This window comes from Papio anubis, chromosome 7 (assembly GCF_008728515.1).
Source record: "Papio anubis isolate 15944 chromosome 7, Panubis1.0, whole genome shotgun sequence".
Lineage (NCBI taxonomy): Eukaryota > Metazoa > Chordata > Mammalia > Primates > Cercopithecidae > Papio > Papio anubis.
Genome location: NC_044982.1, coordinates 102,411,368 through 102,439,190, shown reverse-complemented (window position 1 = coordinate 102,439,190; position 27,823 = coordinate 102,411,368). Strand labels below are relative to the sequence as shown.

The 27,823-nt window shown below is 37.9% G+C and overlaps 1 protein-coding gene across 1 annotated transcript in view; it reads left to right on the top strand.

Moving 5' to 3' along the window:
- The window catches only part of AGBL1 (ATP/GTP binding protein like 1), an 803,745-nt gene that overhangs the window by 584,187 nt on the left and 191,735 nt on the right, over nucleotides 1–27,823 (top strand). Inside the window, exon 22 of the mRNA XM_031669203.1 lies at nucleotides 21,573–21,736. Within this exon, the coding sequence (XP_031525063.1) occupies nucleotides 21,573–21,736 (164 nt within the window). The remainder of the gene's footprint in view (nucleotides 1–21,572; nucleotides 21,737–27,823) is intronic.

Genomic DNA, 27,823 nt, shown 5'->3' with positions numbered 1-27,823 from the left:
TCTTCCAGAGAGGCCCAGGGATCTCAGCCTCCTAATGTTTTTATTGTTGAAGATCCAAAGATAAGAGCTAGGCTTTAATGTTCAAGGCCAGAATAGAAAGACTGGCTACTGAAGGTTTTTATACTTCCTGATTTATCGATTATAGAAAGATGTTGTACAAAGATCAATATTAACACACTGAGATGTGGTTTAGCTACTTTATTTTTCATAGTTATGTAGATTCCTACCTCAGGTTGTAGATTTAAACATTTGTTGGGGTAAGACCGGCCTAAAACTAGTGTACTACCCATTTACTCTCCTTCTTTAAAAATCTTCCAACATTTGTTTCTGGAACCCTATTCTGAGACTCATTTCAAGGAAATTAAGTTAATGAAAAGTATTGTGTTTGAAGTTTTCTCTTTGAAATTTCATGAATAACTACATTACATCTCCCAAAAATGTATGTATACACACACTTTAGTGTGTGTAAAGCAGTGGTTTTAAGCAGGGAGACATTTTGCCCCCTTTTTCCTTCCCCTGCCAGAGACAGTTGACAGTATCTAGAGACATTTTGGGTTGTCCTAACTAGGTAGGGATACAATAGGCATCAAATGAGGAGAAGTCACGGGTGTTACAAAATTTCTTGCAATGCACAGAACAGTCCCCATAACAAATAATTTTATGACCCAAATGTCAATAGTGCTGATGTAGAGAATCCTTGTTATAGATGCTAACAAATCCATTTGATCCAGGAGAATGTATATTCATTTTATTTTCATGAAAGACCCATCAACCAGTTGGGATATTGCCGAGTAGCCTTCTTTCACCGTCCTTCCATAACCTCCTCAACTGCAAACCAAAATGAGTTGTGTCAGCACAAATATCCCAGGGGATCCTGATCCACAAATAAGAAATAGTTAGCCCTGACTTGCCTGGCTCCCTCCACACCTACTCAATAGTCTTATCTTAAATTATAGTCTATACACTGTGCCTGCCCTTCAGTGCCTGTTCCTTTCCCCTCTCCCTGCCACCCAAAGTACAGGATGCAGACTTTTCCCTAAATCCTATAATACCACAAAGCCCCTGCTCTCTGTATTATTCTCAAGGCCTAGCAGGACTTTTTGTGCTCAGGCAAATAAACATGCTACCAATAATCCAATAAAAGCTTCACAGACATTGGATATAAACCACAGTGACGAGCAGTGCACAATCTATAACTGCTTGGTTCTTTTTTATAAACCCTGCACTTGAGCCCTGAAGGCAACACAAATCAAAGCTAATAAAAGCGCAAGGCCTTCCCCTTATTGTTCCTAATGGGTTGATTCACCCTACCTATGCCATCCCCCTAGTGACCACAGGATGTCTCTACTCCCAGATGGAAGACATACAAGCCAGCACATCGGGTATGAGGAAGGAGGAGCTCATTTCAAATATGCCTTTCATCATGTTGGCTTTCCACTTGGTGCTCAATAGCTGCAGAGAAATAAACACCATCACCTTGGGATGGAACTAGCCAATGTCTCATATTCCCAGAGACCAAATACAACACAACACTCAATCCTGGCGCTCATTTTTTTTAACTGTGTTTTCAAACTCTCAACTTTATGAAGGAGCTGCAATTAGTCTATGCCATCAGTGAAAGCAGATTAGAGCAGAAGAATGTGAGTCGTTTGATAAAAAGCTTGCCCCAAAGCAGAGGTAAGAGGAAACCACAGTTAGAATGTTCTTCACAGGAAAAACTCTGGTAGAATGACTGCAGGGTTTCACTGATAATCAAAACGCCAAGATTTTATTCTGAGCCACAAACTCAGATGTCTCTATGGGCCAAGCAGATCACGTACATGAGTGAAAAGGGGGAGATAAAGGGAAAAGTGAGAGGAGGAGTCTTTGGTCATCTGGATACATATTCCTTGTTTATAATCTCCCCTCCTCCCCTAGAGTTCTGCCAAGTTAGCAAGTAGGAATATTTTTTCATATCTTCCCATTTTTTTTCAAAGCTATATAATGAAGACTTATTTTGAGTGTAAAAGCTTCCAATTTTTACATATGGGTAAGTAATTGCATTTAGACAAAAAATGCATGGGCCAAAACAAACAAACTAAAATATATCTATGGGCTGAATCTATTAATAGCTGCAAGCTACCAGGCTGGCACCACTCTTTACCCATGGCCTTGTATTCAATGTCTCCTCCTTGAAAATAAAGTTAATAGTTAGTGTCCATTAGTACCAGGACCCTAATCAAGGCTTTACAGAGTACATTGTTGTATTTTTTAAGTTTCATGTTTAGAATCCACATACATTCATGGAAAGAGGTGGATGGCAGGTGTTAGGGTAATGTGTTGGTGTCCGCTTTTGCTTCAAACCTTCTCCTATAGGTGTCACTGATGCTCTCCTTTGGGGAGGGCTGTGGTCATTGACCTCCCAATCCCCTTCATGGTAAGCCTTTTCTGATGATGGGCCCTGCCTACTCAGCCAGCCATGGAGAAACAAAGATTACACACAGGCTTCCCTGACTAAAGATGCCAGTGAGCATCAAAGTCAAATGGGAGCTTCACATAGCCCCAGGCACCGAGAGATTGCCACTCTGGAATCTCACTCAGTAGGATTTTGCTCTTTTATAATGTAACATCTTCTCAGCAGCTCCTACTTTTCAGAGCAGCCTTGCAGAAAAGCAGTTGGAGGTCTGTTTCTGTTAGCCAAGAACTCACACTCACAGCCTGCCAGAAAAGGTGATGCATCTGTTTATAAGCGAGGTAAGGAAAGAGCTTACTCTATCCATTGGCACAATCATTCCAGATGCATCTGGTGGGACAATTTTGGGGCTGACTGCAATCTCTAGAAATGCATTCTTCCCTGGAAAACTATTAGCAAGGAGGGACAGGTGAGTAGGGAATTCAAACAGACCTTCCTTTTACTTCTGTTTGAATTTTTGTGAATATCTATTAACAACTTGCCTTTGCATTGTTCCCCAACAATTGAAGCACAGCTGAATACTCAATAGAAAAATAGAAACTGGATTAGCCAATTGACTCCAGCTTCTATTTAACTACCAATACATGCAATGATGTCCTCATTAGTAAGTATTTGGTGGAAAATATGTAAACATATAAATAAACACTATTTGAATATCTCCAAACTAATTTTTGGAAGTAGGTAATCAATAATTTCCCATTACTTTCTTTTCTCTTGTCTTTCCTTTTCTCTCCTCCTCTTCCTCTAAATATTTGTAAAGCCTCTTATGCATAATTCTAGGCACATTGTACCTCTAGGAAAGGACTTTCCATTCATATGTGTTGACAAAAAGAACATTCAATTAAAAAAACTAGAAATGACCCCGGTGTGTTATTACATGTCCAATAAATGTTGCTGTTGTCATTTGTTGGGAGAAGGGAAGTCACTGCTAACTTGTAGTGGTCAGGAAACACTTTAAGAAAGTGTACAATTTGGATACATTCGGAGGAGAAATACCTGGGGAGGGAGTTAGACGTGGAGTTGGGGTAAACATTATGAGGAAAATCTAGCTATGTGCTTTGTAGTAGTTTTGCTGCTACACTACGTTACTACAGATAGTTAGTGTGAGTTAGCAGAAAGACTGACAGATAATTGAAATATTGGGCAAGTTAGTTTGCCTCCCTGAGCATCAGTCTTCTCATGTGTAAAATGGGAGTAGTAATGCTTACCTCCATTGAGATGCTATCAATTAAGTGAAATAAGTAATGAAGTAAAGTACAGAGCATGAAGCATGCAGCCAGGCCCTTTTCTGCGCCTCCAGTGTAATAGATAAAATCATGGAGGTCTTTGTGTGATGAATTTGGACATATTTCTACTGGTCTTTGTTGATGAAAGTTGTGATTTATAGGCAGTCTTTATTCTATATTAAATACACATAAACTACTTTCAACCATCTTACAAGTGGCAGAGTGTGAGAAGCTATGTACGATATTAAATTTCACTTGGATTATTTGAAATTTCTCTTAATTTGAGCAGAACTAGCACTAGTAGAAAGAAAGAGCATGCTGACAAAATTAGTGATGCTTAAAAAGTGCTTAGATATCACCCTGGGGCTTTAGGGGGGTTGCCTGTATTACGTAGGAAAACAACTTCACTCCTAACCCAATGTTGTAGAGTTCTGAAGGAAGTAACTTAGGGCTTGTTGAGGTTCTAATTACACATCACTCTTGTTTATTCATTAAAAGGAGTCTCCAGCAGGCCTCTGTGTAGCCAGACTTTGGTAGTGCACTCCTAAGTACTTTATGCATCAAAAAGTAATAAAGTATCTCTTAAAATATGACATAGTCTAATTTGACCACTGATGTTGATAATCTGGCCTCTCTCCCTTCTTTTTTCCTTAGTTATTGAAGATCTCTCCCTTTTCCTGGCCAGAACTCTTGTGAACTTCTTCCTTCACCACCCCCTGAGCTCCTTTATCTTCCATTGTTTACCTTCCATGGAAGAAGGTTAAATGTACTCAGTGGCTCTTTTGCCTCCTTAGCTAACATGAGAAGGATCTGTTCTTTTACCTGAACTCTAACAAAAGGAATTCCACATCTCCACTGGAGGTTTGAAATGCAAATAAACTGAGAGTAGTTTTCATGTCACAGATTTGGTTTCTCTGCTCCCTTCCCTTAGGAAATTGTATTTTTCTTTGCCCTGGCTTTTACCTGCTCCCCAGCCCTCCATCTTGCCTCAGGCATGTTGGTTCTCTGGCCCTTGTTTCTTTTTGAGATCATTAGATTTCTTTCATGTTAACTGTTGCTGCTTCCAAGACCCTCACCTTCCTTGTTTTTTAGTGTGATTACTTTTGCTAATATGCTCACTGTCTACCATGCCCCTTCCACTAAGCCTTCAGCAGCCTTTGCTCTGGTCCTCCAGAAATATTTCGTGAACGAGGAGCTGACCTGGGACAATGCCAATTGAACAAGTGCCATGGGCTGAGTGTGTGCCTCCTGGCCAATCAGTCTTCCAGCCCGGGTAAGAGCTCATTTCCTCCTGATCCTTGACACAAGCTTTCCTCACTTCATGAGTTTCTGATTAATATTCGGAAAGAATTTTCTCTGATGGCATTAGTGGGAAATCAGACTGTCAATTTATTTATACCCAGCCTCAGGGCAGAACCACATGTGTGGGTAAAGCTATTAGATGCAGAAAATACTCTGTGTGTGTTTGTATGTACACATATTGACTGGAGGTGACGTTTAGAGTGGAAATCCATTGCCCCATGGGTTGGAAAATGACTCACAGTGGGATATAAAAATGCCAGAGAAAGATTTGGTGTTATTGCTAATGGAGGTCACATTTTCAAACCCTGGTTGATGGTTTTCCCTAGAAATGCTGTGTCCTCTATGGATAATCACAGTATCATTTATGAGTGGACTTGCTCGGTCCAAACTTAAGGTGGTGGCCTAATCTCACATCATAAGGAAGGACACATCCCTCGTAAATCTCCTACTTCTGAGATTGACAAAATGGGCTACTGCCCTGGGGTAGACCAGAACAGGAAATAGGGAGCAAGGGCTTCTGATGGGCCAGCAGTCATGGTGTCTTGGTGCGAAGCACCCTGGATTTAGGTTTAGGGGAGCTAAGTTAGGGGTACAACTCTCCTGCTTATTGAAAATACAGAGATAAGATGCTCAATTTCTCTCAAACTCATTATTAGGACTGTTGTAAAAGTTAAAATATATACATATACACACATAAGTAGATATAATTTATATGTGTATATACTATATTGTATATGCATATATGTATATATATGTGTGTATATATTCATGCATTTATGTATGTATAATGAAAGAACATGATCAGCATAATAATCCAGGTTGGGTTGGATTCCCTTAATGTATTCTCATAGCATCCTGTAGTTTTTGGTCACAGCACTTTCAAAACTGTAATGAAACAATTAATAATGTAATGCCTCTCTAGACTAAGACAATTATTAAAATGACTCCTCTAGATTAAGTTCTATGAGGGTACAGGGATTTTGTCTTTAGCCTGAGAACAATGTAACAATGTCTGACACTTGGAAAGAACTTACTATATATTTTTGCAAAAATGAATGAATAGTAAATGTTAATATTTCTTAAGTCTGAATAGAAATGAACTCTATTAAGGATTTTCTGTGACTAATGGACATTGACACCTCTATTGGTCTGCTTTATTTTCATTCTGGATTAAGTAAGAGTCAACAGTATCCTAGGTGCCCATTTAATTTTTAACCATCTAGCAAAATGGAAATATGAACCCTATTTTAGAGCTGTGATTCTTACAGCCTCCTGGACCTTGGTTTTGGCCAGTGTGTCTCATTTGTAGACTGACTCTTACTTTGACACATAGGTATCAGCAACACTCAGGATTGCAAATCTTATATGAACATGTGGATACATAAAGTCATAGCCAGAGTTCCTAGGCTGGTGGGGGTTTCTGATATTTGGCCCATCACCCCATTAATAATTTAGCACTTGTTAGGCCATGCGTTTGGGATTTGATTTAGCGAAAAAATGTGGTCACAGAAACACTAAGGAGAGCAATCCTCCATGTTGGCAGGTAGAGATAAATCATAGAATGTTAGAACATTCTGGAGGAAAGCTGTTTGGGATGTAACACCAGACATCATGCAGATTCAATGGAGGTTATAGTGACATTCCCTTCATTTATGCAGAATGTGTGTTGGCTGGCTGTACTACACAGAGAGCAAAGGCGGGTATTCACGAAGACAGAAGTAAGCCATGATCTTTTAATTAAGAAAAGTTCCTGTCTCATTTATTTCCTATTTGTTCCCCCTCCACATCCGTTTCCTAAAAAGGGTCATAGAAGGCCTGAAGATTTCTAGATTCTTGATCTTTTTTCCAGAATTTACCTACCTGTTCCATGTTTCACTCCATCTGGCCTTGAACTTCCACTGAATGGCTATGTAGCAGTTATGCACTAATAAACAGTGCAAGAATTGGTGTTACTTTGCTTATTAATGGATACTATTTAAAGAGCCATTAATAAAAAGAATATCAGTAATTGTCAGATTGATGGATGAGATGATTTGAAGCAGGGAGACTTTTGGCTTCCATAAGATAAGACTCTGCCAAAGGTGAGGACTGTGAAGGTAAAGGTCATACAATCTAGACCTGCAGGTGGATCTAATATAACCTCATCTACGTGCCCAATATTGGGGTTTTCTTTTCTGTCTATAGCAACTGTTGTCCCTTTGCAGAACTTCAGCAGTATGCTCCTATCTTTTGCTACCTGCTGCAGCATCTTGAATTTCCAAGTCTCTTTCATTGACAATACATCCCAGTTCTTTTGCCAACCACAGGATCTAACCTGAACACTCCCCCTTTTGTAAGTAAGAATGAGACAGCTAAACAAGGTTGGAGGCAGGCAGGAAGAAGACAGGACTAATTGGAAAAGGTTTCATTAAAAAATAAAACATTTCTCCTCATTTGAACTGAACAAAGTCTGCTAACAAGTGTTCTGCCTGGTGGGGTTTCCAGTTGTTCCCTCCTGAGCACTTGAGTATCAAAGTTGTATGGGCCCATGGTAGGACTGCTTGCTCTGTTTCCAGGGCAATTACAGCCTGACAGTGCCCAGGTCTGTTCCTGTTTTTATTACTATTGTTATTACTTACCTGCTCATGGACTTTGGGGGCCTCTCTACACAGATGCACACCCTGGGGAATCACAAAGCCACAGGCACATTTTTAGCCACGGCTTGGCAGTTCTTGGATTGATATGAATTTAGCACATTCCCTTTATCTAGTAAGCAGAACCGTAGATGTGTTTAGACTTAACTCCCACAAGAAAGAGGGTTTCCTGCAGAAAATGTCAGTTTTCCACTCCAGGCAAGGAGCAGAAAGGAGGGATGGCAGTATCTTCATTTTCATCTGAAAAGATCTATGGGGGCCAATTGACCGGGACTTCCTGCCTGACAATGGGCAGAGAGACATATTCATTGTTAAACTGCTTGGGTCCTAGACTTCCATTATTGCTACAGCTATACATAAATACATTTATAAACAAACATACAAATAAATAAATTTACCCGTTAGAGCAATCAGAATGCTTTGCATTCTTGTGTGCATGCTCGTGTTTCAAAAGGTAACATATACACGTCTCATCCTCTCTTCAAATCTACTTGCACTTTGGTAGGTGACATTTGCTTAAAAACAGAGTAAAGTTTTAGAAACAATCTTTTTTCCCTTAAAGTTAATTGTATTACTAATCCAATATAGTCAATACATGGTTTTTTTTTTTTACTGATTTTTTAAGTTCAAACATTTTAAAATTAACCATTATTTTTTAATTTACTTGTAGACTCAATATGAGTTTTATACAGCAATCTCATTGCTTTTAAGACCTGAATTATTATTTTCTCTGCATTTGGTCAGGCCTCATTTACTGAACTGAATATAGAATTGTTATATGCTTTTGGTCAGATATTATCTTTTAGATCATAACAGCAAATTCTAGCCATGCATAAATCTGCAGACTCTAATGCGTATTAGCCTCTCTTCCTGTTTATATTTGTTTGTTCTGAGTCTCTCCTTCTCCAAATTATTCAGTCAAGCAAAACTTGAAGGAAAATAATAATAGTATCAATGAAGGAGAGTTTTAGTGACTAAAAATGCTCAGAACTTGAATGCCTACAGGAGCCAAGCAGGTAATGTAAATTCAGGGACTGAGAAAGTGTAAAACAGTATGTACTTAACTGCTTATGTTGCTACACCTACTTAGCTCTTTCACCTTTAAGACACTGTGCAGGGACAAGCAAGCAAAAGATGTCTGTAAGTATACACGTCCCAAAGTCCTAACGTAGAGAAGCTTCAGATATTAAAGGCAAATCCTATTTTAGTGTATGTTTTACCTTGGGGATAAGATCCTTGGGCATAAGATCCTTGGGGATTGACATTTCTTATCCCCGTCAATGATCCTTTAAATGTCCACCCTGGAGGCTAAAATGACCCTGTACCAAACACTGTGCTAGAGATGTAGAAATAAAGGCAGTTGTCAGACTGGAGGCAGGCACATGCGTCACCCTCAAGAATTGGGACCATGCTTTTTCCCCAACTCCTAAAACAGAGTCATGTACGTAGTAAGAGCTAATTCAATGGCCATTAAATGAATGAATGAACAATGGGCTCCCATAATTGTTTACTGGAGATAATGATGCTCACCCAGTCCAGTTAGCAGAACTAGACTGGGTTAGCATCATTATTTCCAGCAAATAATTATAAGAACACTGTAATTCTTCATGAGGCCAAGGACACCTCTTAAAAAGATACCCATGCACAAATGTACATGCAATAATAGGAGAATTACCGACATCCATGGACCCTCATTGGTCAGTGAAACCCAGTTAAAAGCCTTTTTGCTACAGCAAGCAAACAGAGAAACTGGAGGTAGGGAGCTGAGAGATGGTTCTAAGTGTGGTGACCATGCTAAGATCTCATCCAGGTACAGGGCTCCATACCAAGTTACTCTCGTGGCTCTGAGAATGCCACATTACTTCATCTCATGTTCTGCCCAATTTATCTGACTAGTCAAATGAATCATTTTGGGGACAATTTCTCTATTATCTGCTCTAAGCTCTAAATTTTCTTTCTTCAATTCAACTTCCACTTTCCATATAAATTATGTATAATGGGAATACTAATCTTTTATCTTACCTCATTCAACAACTTCAATTATGTAGAGGAATAAAAGCTCTGGCTTCCCTTGAATGTCAGCTCTGAATACTTGGCCTTTCTGTGTTTTATCCACATCAAATGACCAGGTAAAATTGGAGAAAAATAAAGATTTCAGCTGAAAAAAACAGAAGCAAAACTAAGCAAAGATGAGTGGCATTTATATATCCATATAAATGTGCGCGCACGCACACACACACACACGCATATTTGTGATCTTTGCAGATTCTGCTATGCCTCTGTGTGTAATATTACATATTGCATAGGGAAAAAGTGTCTGAAAAAATTCACTTTTATGGAGCATTTACTCTGTGCCTCCATGCAAGGCATGTGCACTTTATATCTCATTTAATCTTTATAGAAGCACTTAAGCAGTAGATAATATTTTCCCATTTTTAAGAAGAGGACATTGAGCTTAAAGAGCTTATGTAACTCGAAAGTGGTCATTTGGACAGAAAGTTGGAATTTAGATCCCGGAGAGCTGACTACCAAAATACTCCCTTTTTGCTACTTAGAGAGATCTTGTTGGGGAGTGTATTTCAGAGCAGTGCTACTCAAAGTATCTGGTCTATGAGCTGTTGATTCATTGGCTGCTGCAATGATACAAGGAGCTTGTGCTCACGATCCCAGTGCCGTCTTCATTGACAAAATCAGCTGAACTAAAAACAGATGCTTAGTTACATGATTGATTTATATTCTGGCTTAGGCTTCTTATTTTATCACAAATAAAAGTTCATAACTATTTCATAGGCAAATGCTAATCTGCAGACCACACTTTGTGTAGCCCTGAACTTGACTATTATGGTCCTCTTACCCAACAAAAACTACTAGCCATTCAGCATGACCAGTGAAGATACGCCTAGTGGACCACTCTCTTGGCAGACACCATATGGAAGATTAGGGAGGTACAGCTTCATATTAATATTATTTCACCGTTTTGAAAATAGTTTTGATTTGTGTCTTATCCCCATCATCTTCCAAGAATACTGGATGGACTTGAATGAGCTGCTGTAGGGCTTGGAGGTCTAAGTAAAGGTTAGGATTGATATTCCACTGGTTTTAACTGGCGTGACTATACCAATTGATAGTGCATTACAAGACTTCCACACCTGTGGGTTAATGGCGCCTGCTCACGCCCACCAAGTGAATCCCCTACCCACTACTTCACTATCCTGTTCTTCCCCACACTTCTTCCATGATCCCCCAGGACTTTATTGAGATTCAGAAACTGAAGGGTTAAAGCCAAACAAAGCAGAACTCTGCTCCATTGCTGTGTCCAGCTTCTGTTCTAATTGGTCGTTGTCCTTTTCATTTGAGTTTCTCAAAATGATGTATGTAACCATGGGGACAGCAGCACCTTTCTCCTTCCCTCAATCTGTGGTCTTAGAAGGAAAGTGCAAAATTAGGTCTGAGAGAACCCATAGAGACCCAGGTTTAGAGAGATTACTCCTGCTAGTCACCACACAAGGTAGCTGCAGGTAGGTTTCAGAAGCCTGGGTATGGAGCTCAGAGAGCAAAGGGCCAAAGAAGATGAGTACAGGGGACAGTGGTCACCACAGTGAAGGGGAGGGAGGCAGGCTGTTGCTGCACAATACTGGGCTTGTGCATGTCTCTGGTGCCATATTGAGTTTTTTAGTGAAGACATGAGAAAAGAGAGAGGGAATCTGGAACTTAGGGGGAACATAATTTATAAGAAAAGCTGGTCTCCAGATCTGCAAAAGCTCTTGGTAAACAAATACATGAAGTGTAAAGCCTCTATTGAAATGGACAATTTAATAGAGTCAGGGGACTATTTCTGTCACTCTGGCTCTAGTGCTACTTAATTATATAACTTTTTAAATGCAGTTTATGCATCTAAAAAACAGAGTTTGGCTTGATCAGACTCTAGGCTATCTAATGATACAGTCTCTGATTCACATTTACCCTCTATATGCATCCTCAAGAAAGACATGGAAATGTGATCACAGAGGGTCTAGCGGTCTGCTCTGGTCATTCATGGTGTAGGGACAATTTCACCAATAAAAGACCCAAAGGAAGGTCCAGCGTAGAAATGAAGGACACGTTTGAAGTCTAGCCCACACCTTCAGCCCTGCTATGCCAGTGAATATATGGCCTTTTTTGCAGTTACTAAGGAAACAATTGTCAGTAATGGATTAGGAAACCTGGGCTGAAAGGACACACACAGAGGGGGCTTTGTGCGGAGGAGCCCATCAGATGAAATCTGGCAGAGACACCAACATGCTTAGTGATTGATCCAGTCCTCAGCATGAAAGCATTAGAGTCCATTTGATCAGGTCGATAAGTGGAGAAGCCACAGAGCCCATCCGCCAGTCCTCATGCTTTCTTCTCTGCTACCTATTAGAGTTCACAGATCTGCATGGCCGGATTGACTCAGTTTTAACATCTCTGTTGGGTGCATGTAGAGGCAGGGGATATACACACTTAATTCAAGTTCAGAGCCTCTCCAAACCTGTTTAAAACTCCAAAAGTCACTGTCTTTCAACTCATGCTGGCTCTTTGTAAAGGTTCTGAGAATGTTTGGAGTGACAATGCTAAGGAAATAGATGTCTCATTGCTATTTCTTCACCAGACCTTTTCATTGGGTGTTTACCTCCCCTGCCAAGTAGACACAAGCCTAGTGACCCCAAAAAAGTTAAGGGGAATCTAGGTGATACCAGGTAGTTCATGGGAAGGAAAAAGTAGGAACCTTAGAAACTAGATAGGCCTAACCAGCTTATTCCTTTGACTTTTGTTATTGAGCATTTAAATTAAAATATTAAATTTAAATTTAATGATTTATAAAAGTTAATTTTAAATTTAATTTTATTTATAGATTTAAAATCACATATTACATAAAATAACATCTTAATTCAGATATACTTCTTTCAGGCTTACATGCATTGCCGAAGGAAAGAATGACTAGCAAAAGCAATTACGTAATTTGTGGATTTAAAAAAAATAAGGAAAATGCACAAAGAAAATATTTAAATCATGCCACCTCATCATGCATTTCTAACCAGTTAACATTTTTGTACCCATATATCATTTTAAAAATTTAAAGTAAAATTGGGATAATAAAGAATATAGCACACTATAGTCAATTGTAATTTACATTATGATTATATCCCTATGACGTTGCCAATTTGAAATACATTATGATGTCAATATTTCCACAGTGTGAATTCACTCAAGTTTATCTGACTAGTAATAGACCGGTGCACATTTTGGATTTTCTCTGTTGCTCATCTTGCGATTATTTCCTTAATATTAATTTCTGAAATTTGTACTGTTAACTCCAAGAGTTTAAACACTATTAAGGCTTTTGAAATACACTTCCAAATTTTCCTTGGAACGAATGCGGTGGTATGTGCTTTTGCCAATGCTAGAATGTAACAGTGACTGTTTCTAGTCCATTTCCAGCAGACTATTATGATTTGGGGCTGAAGGTAAGCCTGAGACGAGAAGAGAATCATAGTATTTTATTGTTACATTAATTTACATTTTATATCAAAGCAAATTCACATTTTTTTCTCTATTGGAATTATGTTTATTATGTTGTTTCCATTTTAGTTTAGTTTGTGGTATTTCAGGCTATTTAGATATATTCAAATGTTATATATCCAATCATTAATATTTTCCTTTATGATTTCTTCCTTTGAAAATATGCACTGAAAAACCTTCTCCTGGTTTGGAGATGACAAAACATTAATATATTCTATTCCTTTTTATCATTAAATTCTTTGATCATTTAACTCTTTAATCAAAATAATTATTGTTTTACATTTTGGGTAAGATTTTTCCCTCAAATATTAACCAACTGCTTTTGAGTTTTTATCTTTATTGTAGTCCTTTTCCTGGTACCTGAAGGGCTCCTTTGTCAACTGCAAACCTTTATTTATCCCAAGATTTTTGGGCTTTTTGTATTCTTCCTTTGATCTGCCTGCCATGTTTTATATCAATACCAAAACATTTCATCATCATCACGTACAACAGCTTTTTCTTATCTGTAAGAGAAAACCCTCGTTAATAGTTTTTACTTTTTATTCTGGGATATTCTTGCCATGTATTCTTCCAGAGGGGAATTTGTTTTCCAAGTCTGAAAATCCCCAGTGGCATTCTGATTTCTTATGCTTTGATAGACTAATAGGGGGAGAATTCATATTGCATGGTCCTGGGCCTTGCTTTCCCAGAATTTATTTAGATGTTCCTTGCTGTCTCTTGGTCCTAGGATTTATCACATAACTCTTGGGATATTTATTAGTAATTTCATTCTCAGGTATTTTATAGTTCTGTGACTATTGTGAATGGAATTTTTATCATACTTAATAATTTATTTTGCTGGTTTAAACAAAGAAAATGGATTTTTGTATATTTGTAACCTATTTACTCAACTGTGGCCTTATCTCTAATAAATTTTGTCTTTCAGTTGATTTATTTGGTTTGTTTTAGGATATAATCGGTCTTCAAATAAAGATAATATGATTCTTCTTTTCTAATATGTATGACTCATTTTTTTCTTATCTTATTGAATTGTGTGGGTCTTGCCAAATATGGTAAATAACAGTGGTGAAAGCAGGCCATAGTTTTGGTGATAGTTTTAACAAGGACTGTGTTAATGTCAAGTACGATTTTGACAATTGGTTTTACGTAAGCATTTGCTGCTGTTATGGATAATAATAAGTACTTATATAATATGCAATGGGCCAACTACTGATCTCAACTTATATATTAATTCATGGAATTATCTCAGCAACCCCATGAATTAGATATTATTATGATTATTATAATTATTATTTCCATTATATAGAGAAAACCGAAGCACCAAAAAGTCAAAGGGCTTCCCCAGGACCCTGCAGTTAGAAGTGGAAGCATGAGGACTGTAACCCCAGCGATATGGGTCTTGGGGCCTGTGTTTACACACACCATGCCAGGCTATCTTCTCAGGTTTACAAAGAATCCTTGTGGGCTCATATGAGATGACTTGTTTCAGACATAGATGCATCCATCTAGAAGTTCCTGCTATTTTCTTCTGTTCTCTGCCCTTTATCTTGATATGTTTGGTATGTTAACATCTATACTAGCAGATTTCCTAATGATACCATCATCATGCCATTCTTAGAAAGATACTCTCTAAATCATGTATATTTTTTATATATTATATTTCTGAACATAAATTACTTTTTTTAAATTGAGATATCTATGTATCTATGTATCTATATATCTTTCTATGTATCTATCTATGAGATTGGCTTGCTGCCCTGTTTATGTATTAGTAATACAATAATCAGTTTTTGGTATTAGGATTATGTTAATATTTTAAAACAAATTATGAAACTTTTTTATGTTTATGATGTGGTTTGCATTCAATGTTTCCCCTTCTCTAGGTTTGTCTTCCTGAGGCTCCTACCCATAACATTTTGAGGTACAATACTTTCTCTTCAAAATTATATGTATCTTGCTCCACTGTCTTAGGTATTAGTAGTATGAATAAATATTAGATTGTTTAATTTTAGTTATTTATAAGGATCTTGATCCTTTTTTCTTTCTTTTCTTTAATCATATTTCAAATACTTGGAGATCCTGTTTGATATGTAAAGTCAGATATGTTTTGTACCATAGGTGAGTACTCTCTTCCTTCTCCTCAACCTCCTTTCCTTCCTTTTCTTTCTTCTTGGCTTCTGCTATGACTACCATACTATCTGAGTTTTAAATTCCAAATGGGAGCATATCGCTTTTTCCTAATCTCTTCTAAAATTCCTATTTATATATTTAGCTCATCATTTTTATCTTATCTGTTGTGTTAGTCAGTTTTGCATTGCTATAAAGGAATACCTGAGAGTGAGTAATTTATTTAAAAAAGAGGTTTATTTGGCTTACAGTTCTGCAGGCTGTACAAGCATGGTCACAGCATCTGCTCAGCTTCTGGTGAGGCCTAAGGGAGCTTTTCCTCATGGCAGATGTGAAGGGGGAGCAGGCATGTCACATGGTGAGAACAGGAGCAAGAGAGAGAGGAGCAGGTGCCAGGCACTTAAAACAACCAGCTCTTGCCTGAACTAAAAATTCACTCGTTCCCATGGGGAGGGCACCAAGCCATCCATGAGGGATTCAACCCCATGACCCAAACACCTCCCACCAGGCCCCACCTCCAACATTGGGGATCATATTTCAACATGAGATTTGGAGGGGACAAATATCCAATTCATATCATCTACCTTTGAGATATTGGAAAACTTCTTGAAGTTGTCTTCTCTGTAATAGATTTTATTTTCTACATTGAACAGTCTAACTCATGATTTTGGCCTTTAATTTAGGGATTGAATTTTCATCTCAATAGTGCTGTCACTTCTAATTGCTTATTGTTTCCTTTTTGTGCCTTTTAATGTACTTTCACCAATGCAATATACTCATTTCTTTTAGAAAATATAAACAAGAGATTTCCCAGATTTTTATCATTTCTGGCAGTAAATCTGTTTCACAAAAAGACATTTGTTTGGTATCTTCAGAGTGGACCCCTTTTATTTGCAATATTTCTTCATAGATTTAATATCTTTTCTCTGTGCATGTTTACAGAGGATGTTCAATGATGCTCTGTTTTATAAAAAGTGATTACCAGAGGTTGTTGGAAGACTTTGGGGGCAGATACTAAACCTTATTCACTTATAACTTGGATTTTGTAACAAAGACAGAGACCCATGCAAGGTTTGAGGATTGACTTGGGACCGTCACACAAAGCCAGGACCTCCAGAAATGACAACTGTGGTCAATGAGTTAGTAAAACTGCAATCTGCAAAGGGACAGTGTGCGCGTATTTGACTTTCTTGGCCATGGCTTTGGGTAGAGCAGTAAAAACGGGCAAAGTCTTCATTCATAATTTCTAAACACAGCCCTCCTTCAAGCAGATTTGGAATCACAATTCACATGTCCCTGTAGCCCAACAGGCCTCAAGCCAAAAATGCTGTCTGTAGTGGTTTCTGATTGGCAGTGTCCTCAAGTACTTAGGGGAGAAAAACAAAAGTTCCAGATGAAGAAAAGAGCACTAACACCAATCTACAAAAACAGACTTTAATATTAAAAAAAAAATACGTTTAGAATTTTAAAAATTATAAAATAATTGAGAAAACAGGCCTATACTATTGACACTCAACAGAAAAATCAAACTAATGAATGATGCCCATCAACACTGCATATGCAGGAATAATCAGTTATGGTAATATAAAATAACCACGGTTATATGTTTTTTAGAAATGGGTTTGAGATGAATGAGTTTACAAGTAGATTCAATCTAGTTGAAGAAAGAATTATTAATATGGAACAAAAATATGAGAAAAATCAGAATTTACTACAGTGAAACAAAGAAATAGAAAATAAGAAAGTAAGGTTAAAAGATGTGGAGGACAAAGGGAAAATAGAAAACATATGTTGAATATTAATTTATATTTGATTTCCTTGACAGAGATAAGGGAGAGGCAATATTCAAAAAGATCATGGATGACATTTTTCTAGAATTATTGAAACATACTAATTATCCTATCAATAAATCCCAAATAAAAGAAATGAAAATAAATTTAAATCTACTTCAGAAAATCCAAGATAAAGAGAAGATTTTACAAACTACTAACCTGAATTCCATCATTCATTTGTATGCATATATAATCTTCAAAACATTTTTTCCAGGTTGCAATAATTTCTTAAAGTATTCTTTAAAATTTCTGAACTATGTGGATATTTTCTTGATGATATTATAGAGCCTCTTCTCCTGGAAATGTTTACGTTTTCTTGGCAAACTATAGCAATAAAGTCTGAAAGTGTGGGTGGAGGGGAGTGGGGTCTGAGGACCATCACCTCTGCTTTCATTGCCAAACCTTTGGCAAAAATTGTATGACTGCCTGCTTTGTACCTTGACTTTATTCAACTTTATTTAAATCATAAGCATTTTTCATATTCTAAATGGTTATTATAATTATCATTTTAATAGCTTCCCTATAGTCCATCAAATTTATTCCATTACAATTTCCTTAGCCATTACTCCCCTATTAGACACTTATGGTTTTGTTTCCCTCAAATTTGGATTATTATATATAATACTGTCATAATATACATTTTTATGCCTATAGCTTCCCTTTTATTTTGGTTCAGTTTATTAGGAAGGGTTCCCTGAAGTGACATTACCATGTCAAATGTTACGGGGCCACTGCCCTGAAGGTCTCAATCAATTTACACTTCCACCAGGTATTTTGATATGTGCCAGTTTCAGCATGAGAGTCAGCACTAAGTATTATTAAGTTTAAAATATATGCTGGGTGCGGTGGCTCATGCCTGTAATCCCAGTACTTTGGGAGGCTGAGGTGGGTGGATCACTTGAGGTCAGGAGTTTGAGACCAGTCTGGCCAACATGGTGAAACCCTGTCTCTACTCAAAATACAAAAATTAGCTGGGCGTAGTGGCGGGCATCTGTAATCACAGCCACACGGGAGGCTGAGGCAGGAGAACTGCTTGAACCCAGGAGGCAGAGGTTGCAGTGAGCCGAGATCATGCCACCGCACTCCAGCCTGGGCAAGAAGAGCGAAACTCTGACACACACACACACACACACACACACACACACACACACACACACACGCGCACTATATAGCAAGCTTATATAATATAGTAAGAGAATATTGTATATATATTATATATGTAATAGTCTATCAATTTGCAGAGTGTAGAAGGCATTTTTATTTAAATAATGAAATGGAACATTTTCCCACATTTGCTTACTTTTTTCTCTTTTGCACACCAATTATCAGTATTTGTGCTATTTAAACATCTTTTTTGGACCTGATGTTTGTCTTACAGATACCTAACATAACTGTTCTTCTTTTGTGGTGAGTTATCAAGAAAAGCTGTTAAAAAACACAGAGAGGGTTGTTCTGGTTAGCCTTGCTTACTAATACTGTGCAGAGATAGGGACCTATATGCCATGAACCTTCTACCTTTCCCTCAAATTTATTTTTGTGCAAAATAAAACTTTGTTTAAGTCACTATAGTCAGACTTTGTTTTATCATCTGTGGAAAAAATTTCTAATTAAGACATCTGAGCTGGGTGAGAAGGGAATTGGATCTCTATTTTATTTATACTCACTTTTAAACATACCCAGAGCCAGTTTTATTCATCAACTTTCTACTGTGAACCTATGATAACTGACCAAAGTGGAGGTCAAAATTTCTAAATTTTATTTACCTGTTTCCCAGTTTATATCCAGAGATATGAATAAGTCTCCTGGAGTCAAAATAAAATCAATTTTATTTTTAATGCTCACACCATTTGACAATGGGAGAGCAAGATTTAAAGGCACTCACGTGCCCAAACCCAGAGAAGTCAAGTTCTACTTGACAGATACAATATGCATCTGAGAGATAAAAATCCATCCATGCCTCTCCACATACATTCATTTAGAGTCGTTATTTATCCATTTATCACATACTGAAGATATGACATTTGACAGGTGTGTGCTCCATGCCAGGGATGTAAAGGAAGAAACATACTCCTCAGTCTTTGCCTTTGAAAAGCTCTCTTCCACACCAGTGATGGGGTGTGAGGGGAGGTCATCTACATAAACAAATATATTTAGCCCAGGAGTTCAAGGATGCAGTGAGCTGTGATAGCGCCACTGCACTCCAGCTTGGGTGACAGAGCGAGACCCTTTCTCTAAAACAAAACAAATCAAAAACAAATACAATACTCAAATATGTTTTATACCATGTGAGAGTAAAAAGAAAAAAATAGAGTAGTAAAGAGAGATTAATAGTGAAGTGCAAAATGGAATATAAGGGCCTTGCCCAAGTCTCCACAGCCAATAAAGTGGTACAAGTTCCTTTAATCAAGGTCTTCTGGACTACTTGTTACAATGGCAACCATGACCTGAAATATGTGGGCCATCATCTGGGGCATCAAATTTTTTTACATTATAAAATACTATCATTTTAGTTGTTATTGTATAGAAGTTGTCTGGTATGACGAACTCTCCCTAACCTACCAGTATGGCATACACTCTGAGGTTTATTTTCCCGAAGGACTCCTTCTTTTAACCTCTACAGAGCACCTGTTATGTGTCTGCTGGAGGCTGGGGTTGCAAATGTGTCTGTGAGTGCTCCTGCCCCTGAGGGCCAGAGTCTTACTCTCACAAAGGAGAGTCTTCCTCGCCTCTCCTTTGCCATCTGTGAGGTGGCTGACTGAGCAGGAGGGTGTGACCTTCACTTTCTTCCAACCAAGCCAGCCATTCTAGAATTTTATAAAAGTAACCTGGAAAAAGGGGTGGGGAAAGAATCAGACCTTGGAGCTGTAGAAAAGAGACTGAGATTTCTCTCTCTTTAAAAAGTGATCTTTTCTATTGACTTAAGAAAAAAAACAACTTGTTCAACATCTGTCTTTCCCTTCTGGCTGCTGTCGCTTAAGGAGGAACTGACTTCCCTTAACTCTGAAGTAATGTCTCCTTTCTTTAGGAAAACAGGTGTCAAAACATGCAGCAAATCAAATTTTCAAACAGCTGAAATAAATTTGAGGATTTTCTACCTTTTTAGTGCTTTTAGCCAGGAATTCTTTTGTGAGGTTTACAATTTCCCAATTTGGAATTTTGTTTCTCCTTGGGGTGCTTTTGAGCAATCCTTTTGCATTCTTATTGCTCCATTCCTGTCCTCCATAATAAATCATTATTATTTGGATGTGAAAATCTATTTGCAAAAAAATGATTCACTATCGATTACTTTTTATATAGGTCAAATGTACTTTATAAACAGGAAGGCCTCCGGACCACACTGAATTCTGTTGTATTAAATATCTTTATAGGAAGAGAGAAAGATAAATTGAGCTAATTTTGATCAATATTGTGACTGTGAAATATTCCTTATCACCAGATGCCTAGGTATGAAAGGGAGAATTATGATTCCATTTTACAGATGAGAAAATCAAGGCAAATAGCGTTCACTGAGCCCAAGCCCCCACAGTTAGAAACTAGTGAAACCAGGATTCACACTTAAGTCTGATCTAACTTCAAAAACCACACACTTTCTAGCTCACCACAGTGGAGTCTCTTATAGTCGCTACACAGCTTTTTATGTTGAGTAGTCAGGCCTGAATTTATTTGTTAGCCTCTGGTGCTTACTAGATACTAGGCCTTGGATAAGTTAGTTGTATTGATAAGTCTGCATCTCCTTATCTGTGGAATGGAAAAAAGAACAATCTCTACCTCATAGGGCTTTGGTAAGGATCCACTGAGTTAATGCAAATCAAAAAGCACAGAAGGTTATCTGGCATGCAGTAAGTGATCAATTAAGTTTTGTCAATTGTTATTATTATCTGTTTCTTCATGAATTATACTATAGAGTACATGTCATGATTTTGCTTTCATGGATATCTGAGTACAGCTGAATAGGGGGTTCTAAATGAATGCTGTTTTTTTTTTTTTTTTTTTTTTTTAAAGTTTCAGTGTTCAGTATTTATATATGAAAGATTTCCCCTACTCTTCTCCATTGGCTGATAAATTCAGAGGAAGGAAAAGGCATCTCTTAGTAAGATTGTTTATGAACTTTTTTTTCAGCAGTGAAAAACCGTTGTAAAAATACAGATAAAAGCATTGCTGCTTTGACCATGGTGTGGGAAGGGGACAGACTCCTGGATCTCCATGCACCCCACTTCCCTTTATAACCCCTACCAGCTCATTATTGTCATGGGGGTATTTCTGGGGAGCCCTGGATGTTGACATCACCACCAATCCACAATGCACACAACAGAACACAATGGACAGCGACTGACAAATATAATTAATTCTCACTGTCTGAAAAAGGCCTGTGTGTAGGAGTCCTTCTTCCCAATCTTCATGTGTCTCCACTCAGCTCCCATTATACATTGTCATGGTTAATGCTTTGTTTAACTTGCAGGGTCTACAGTTTGGTACCAGAGAACTGGAGGAGATGGGAGCCATGTTCTGCTTGGGCCTCCTCATCCTGGAGCTCAAATCTGCCAGCTGCAGCCATCAGCTCCTGGCTCGAGCTGCAACCCTGCTGAGTGCTGAGGAGGAGGCTCTGGACCAGCACCTCCAGCGGTAAGATGCTCCCAAGGGCTCAGAGAAATTTGGACCTTGGTGGTTCCATTGCTGAATATCTCAGTAATGAAAGTCGAGTGGACCTAGGGGTCTTTACACAGACAAAATACAGGAGAACTGCCAAGTGAAGGTAGGTGCAGTTAGGCCCTATTGGATGACCCAAACCAGGGACATATCATTTCCTACTGATGATAAAGAGGATGCTGCCTGTTCATACACATATATGCAAATCTAAAACTATATGTATTTATACATATTTCTAGGTAACGCATTTTACTTATGATAAAGAAGATGTGGCTTGGTGACACACATGGATATCTACATGCACTTATATTTTCCAGTTCTGTGTTTATATGTATACAGATAACATTTTTGAGCCATTACTCAGAAAACAACAATGGCAATCTCATTGGCAATATCTAGGCACTTGGAGACAAGAAATGTTTTACTCTCTTGCCATTCTCAAACACCATAGTTCCTTCTTGGAAGATGAAGGGAACCACTTGAAGATGATTAACGTATTGGCTCAGAGAACCAGACTCCCAGCCACAGCAGGGAAAGGCTGGATCTCTGAGAATCGTGGGGATTGTTAATGAGCCAAGGGAAGGAGAACCGTTATCCAAATGAGCCCTTTTGATGCTCTTTCCGGTTGAGAAATATTTTAGATTTGACCAAAACAAATTCAGGGGGCAAGAGGGGAAGAAATAATAGGTATATGAGAGAGGATGGAGGGGAGTCCAAGAAGCCAAAGGCAGCTAAGTCATTGCCCACACTTTGAGTGTCAGAATGGATGGGAAAATTGAGCTGTTGGGAAAGTGTTTCCTGGTAAATGAGGAGGCATCTGGTCATGCACTTCACATCCAAAGGTAGAGAGAAAGCCATTCATCCTGGGACCATCTTATTTCTAGCTCATTTTCATGAATTTTCCTCCTGTTCCTGTTGGGCGGCTGTTGCAGTGTGACTTCTTACCCAATGGCCAGTGAAGCCTAGAAAGATGTAGCAGTATGCCTTAATACTGCTTTGGAAGGCTCTGGTTTTCTGAGACTTGATTATCTAAATGCAGTAATTAACTTGCTCACCACACTGGGCTATAGACCATAGACTACAGAAACTTAAATTTAAGTGCAGGGCTCTTTCCTCCATAGAGCTGCTGCTGCTGATTTCTTTTGGCATCACAACCGCTTCCGCCTGCCCTGGCCCCTTCAACACCCCTCAGTGTCTGAAGGCTTCGTGTGTTTGGTATCATTGTGGTGTTTTCAGACTCTCCCTCTGACAGCAAGCACTTCCACCTGCCAGCATATATATTTCAACTTGTCTTTTCATCTTTTCCTTTACTAAGCTATCTTGGGTGTAGGCATGCCTGGATTTTTTTTCCTTCTTTCCCTTTTTCCCCCTCTCTCCTCTGCTGCTCATTCAGGGAAGATTGAGCAGAACTGGCATTGCTTGCTTTGGTCAAATTGATTGTGCCCATCTGTTTGATCAAATGCAGTGAGGATTAGTTGCCTGCAAACTGGAACAAAAAGAAATCTATCAAAGAAATGCCTTTTCTAATTCAAGTCTAAAGAATTTGATGTCAGGCTTCAAATACAATGGCTGCTATATAGGTTATTATAAGGAGATAGTATTATTTGCCCCTACCTTTCCACACCATTTCACACAACTATTAGTTTTTCAATTGCATCCTGACCAAGGGGATTGAAGCTAGAGGTCCTTCCATGACCTCTGACCTTTCCTAGGCTGGTGCAGCTCCTTAAGGGCAGGATACCTGAACACAGGGTGTGATTAATATATCTACTTTGAATAGATTTGAATTAAGTTTGGCAGACATGGAGTTTGGTGGAGATCAGCAGGAGGGAAACTACCTATTTCACCCAGACATTTGTATGGTAATATATTTTCCTATTCGTTACGAAGCAGTTGACCACGCAGATTGTGATTCTTGCCAAAAGGACCTGAAAACTACATGGTTGTGAGGGAGATCACCCTGAGCATTTCTTGACCCCCAAAATATTCCAGCCAATAAGCTTATGGTCACAAAAAGATGACAGAGAGAACATTTATAAAATCTACTGGTTTAAAACCATCAATAGGTTTTTTGAGAACCATTTGATTAGTTTCTGAAGAATAAAGTTAAATCCTGAGATGTAATAATCAGCAGAGTGAAACCTAGAACTTTTGTTGGTATCAGGATTCTTATTGTAATACAAAGAGTGTAACCAATGTTTGTCAACACAAATCTGTGTATGTTTTAAAGAGGAGACCTCTACCACCCTCCTCCCCTCCTGCCTCTTCCTTGGATATAACAGGGTTTCCAGCATCCCACAAGAAGATTTGTGTTGTTGTTGCATGGAAGGAATTATGAATAACAAGGTGGGTGAGGGGGCTCTTCTCCAAAGATCTGCCCTAAAGAAATACAAGAATGGCTGTGTGCCATGGCTCATACCTGTAATTCCAGCACTTTGGGCCTAGGCGGGCGGATCATGAGGTCAGAAGTTCGAGACTAGCCTGACCAACATGGCGAAACCCTGTCTTGAACCCAGGAGGTGGAGGTTGCAGTGAGCCAAGATCGTGCCACTGCACTCCAGCCTGGGTGACAGAGGGAGACTCTGTCTCAAAAAAAAAAAAAAAAAAAAAAAAAAAAAAAAATGCAAGGATGTGGTACTGCATCCTCTCCTAGGCACACAGACAGCATTAACTCCTGGGGAGTGATCAGCCAGGAAGACAAAGTGTGGCTGCACACTGTGGACATCGTGTTTTCTGACAATAGGTTTCATGCTTCATTTACCATAAAAACAATTAGAGTGTAGTCAATATCCACAGAGCAACTCACCATTTTTCAAGATCAGAAGAGCAGAGATAGCGGATGTTTGCCTAGTGACTGACGCTTAAAATGAAGTACATGCATGCTTTGTTATGTGTTTCCTTTTGCAGTCTTCTTCTTCCCAGTTGCTCATTTCAGAAATGTCTGCATACTCATGAAAGCATCTTTTGATCTTTCCTTTCCTTTTGCTTTCTCCTTCCTGTCAATCTTATCCCTGGAAATAATTGTGTGTGCACTGCAGGAATGCTAAGCTTCTTCTTCAGGAGGAGCCGTTTATCCATTGTGACAGGTCTTTTGCAAAGTCATTTAAGTTTTGCCGAGTCAGCCACTGTTCTTCCCGATTTGTATCCCTCCATTGCCTCTTGCTCTTCTCAGCCGAGCCCCCCACCCTCCATTTGTCCCTCCACTAATAACAAGAGAAAGCTAAAGCTCAGAGCTTCAGAGCTGTGCCTCAGCAATGGCTCAATACCTCTCATGTTCTCCGAAATTATAGTCCTGTTGCTTTAGCCTGGGCTCACCTTAGTATCTACATAAACTAGGTTTGTTTGACGGGATAACACTAAAAGAATAAAAATTCTACATAGATCTTAGAAAAAAATGTTTAATAATTAAAAAAACGCTTGATTTTCATTTGTAAAAGTATGATTTTGTTCTTTAGAATGAGAAAATGAAATTAGGAAGGCAGACAAAAGCGCCCCTATCCCTGTCTCATCATCCTGATAACTACTGTCAACATTTTGGTGAAGTAGCTTAAATTATTTTTCTCGTTTTTAACTTAATCAGTTTATTGTTTTAAATTGACAGATAAAATTGTATGTGTTTATTGTGTACCATATGATGCCTTGCAGCACATATACATTGTAGAATGGCTAATTCTAGTAATTAACCTATGTATCACCCCACAAAGTTATCATTTTTGTGGTGGGAACATTTAACATCCACTCTTCTGTCATTTCTCAAGAATATAATATATTGTCATTAACTACATTCATCATGCTGACAATAAATTATTTGAACTTATTTGTAGGTTATATTTTTTACCTATAGATAAATAGACATACAGTACTCTCATAAACAATGTACTATAGTTCTTCTTTTTGCAGCTTTATAAACACTGGTTGTTTCTATATTAAAACCTTTGCCATTTTTAGGAGAAAATGGGGTGCTGTTTTAATTTAGAATTTGCTGTTTTCTGATGCAAATAAAAATCCTTCTATATCATGAGTATTCTTTTTTACAAATTTCCTAATCATGTCTTTGTGCATTATTCTGTTAACCATTCCTTTTTTTAAAGAAGTTATATTTACATTTAATTTTAATTTTTGTGTTAAAGGTACTCAACTTCTGTTTGTCTTGTATGCTGCAAATATTTTCCCCAAATTGTCATTTACCTTTCACATTTTTTATATGGTTTATTGACATTGAATGTTTTTGCTTTCAAGTAATTATGCTTATCACTTCTTTTCTTTGCTTCTCTTGCCTTGGATAAACCTATCTACCTCAGTTTAATAACAGATAAATTCACACCCACTGTTTATCTGTTATTGAACCAAGGTAGGCAGATAGTTTCATAGTGAGTATATTTACATATTATAATTTCTTTTACATTTTTACTATTGAATCATTTTGTATTTTTAAATAATTCACCTTTTATTACTGATGAGTAACGCCGGTTTATTACATAGTATGTACACATGCATATATCTGGGTATATTTTTTGGACTTATATTCTGTTCCATTAGTCTGTCTGCCAAGAGCACATAGTTTTTAATACTGTAGCTTTGTAATCTAAATGTATGATGTTGCAAACACCACCTCATTAGTATTTGTTTAAAAATGTGTTTTGCTACATTCCCTTCTTTATTTTCACTGATGCACTCTATAATGAGTTGTTAGCTGCCACTGGGATTTTAACTCAGGCAATATTAAAATTATAGATATTTTTGGTTTATTGACTGCTTGTCTATGTTACTTTTATAAAATCTGATATTTTTATTCACTTATTCAGATCTGCTTTGATGTTCATCAGTAAAGTATTGTAGGGATTCTTTTTGTATCCTTTTTATGTAGTTCCTGAATATATCATCAAAAACTTTTCATTTCAATATTTAAAAAAGTTTTGTTAATCTAAAAAGTGTATTTTTCACTACATTGCTTCTAAGTGCTTGTTTTAGTTATATAGGAAATTTCTGCGTTATTTATATATTTATTTGCAACTTCAATGAACTCTCTAGTTATACCTAAAAGTATTTCCATGGATTTTTCTGTTTGTCTGGATAGAAAACAGTATCATTTATAAATTTTGACCATCAGCTTTGCTTACTTCTTTTTCTTATCTTATGATCTTGGCTAGAGTTTTGAGACCAGTGTTTAAGGCTGAGGATTTTATGAGCATCCTCACCATAAACCTAACTTCAAAATGAGAATGACTCTAAGCACTTAAGAATTAAGTGGGCCGGGCGCGGTGGCTCAAGCCTGTAATCCCAGCACTCTGGGAGGCCGAGACAGGCGGATCACGAGGTCAGGAGATCGAGACTATCCTGGCTAACACGGTGAAACCCCGTCTCTACTAAAAAATACAAAAAACTAGCCGGGCGAAGTGGCGGGCGCCTGTAGTCCCAGCTACTCGGGAGGCTGAGGCAGGAGAATGGCGTAAACCCGGGAGGCGGAGCTTGCAGTGAGCTGAGATCCGGCCACTGCACTCCAGCCTGGGCGACAGAGCGAGACTCCGTCTCAAAAAAAAAAAAAAAAAAAAGAATTAAGTGAAATGGCTCTTGGTTTGATATTAATATTTGATATCTTCTTCATTATTACTATTTTTTCTTAGCTTATTAATTTAACAAAGTCCAGACTGGATGATTACTTTTATCAAAAACTTCTTTAGTATCTAGAAAAATAACTATTTACTTGAATTAATAAAATCTTATAGATTTTCTAATATTCAGCTACTTTACATTTCTAAGGAAAATGTATTTGGCTGTGATCTGAAATATTATTTTAATGTAGACAGTGATGTTACGTACTGTGAACTCAGGAGCTTTGTGCCTATATTTGTGAATGAGTGAAGTCTGTACTTGGTCTCTATTGTTCTATGACCTGGAGCACTTTAAATGTCCTAGGATACATCTGCACCTTGAGCATGTACATATTGCTTATAAAATCATCTGTGTTCTATTTATTTGAAACAAAAATATAATTTTTCCAATGTTAATTTTCCCAAATAAGAATTACCTATGGCATTTAAATTGTCTTATAATCATGTTCAG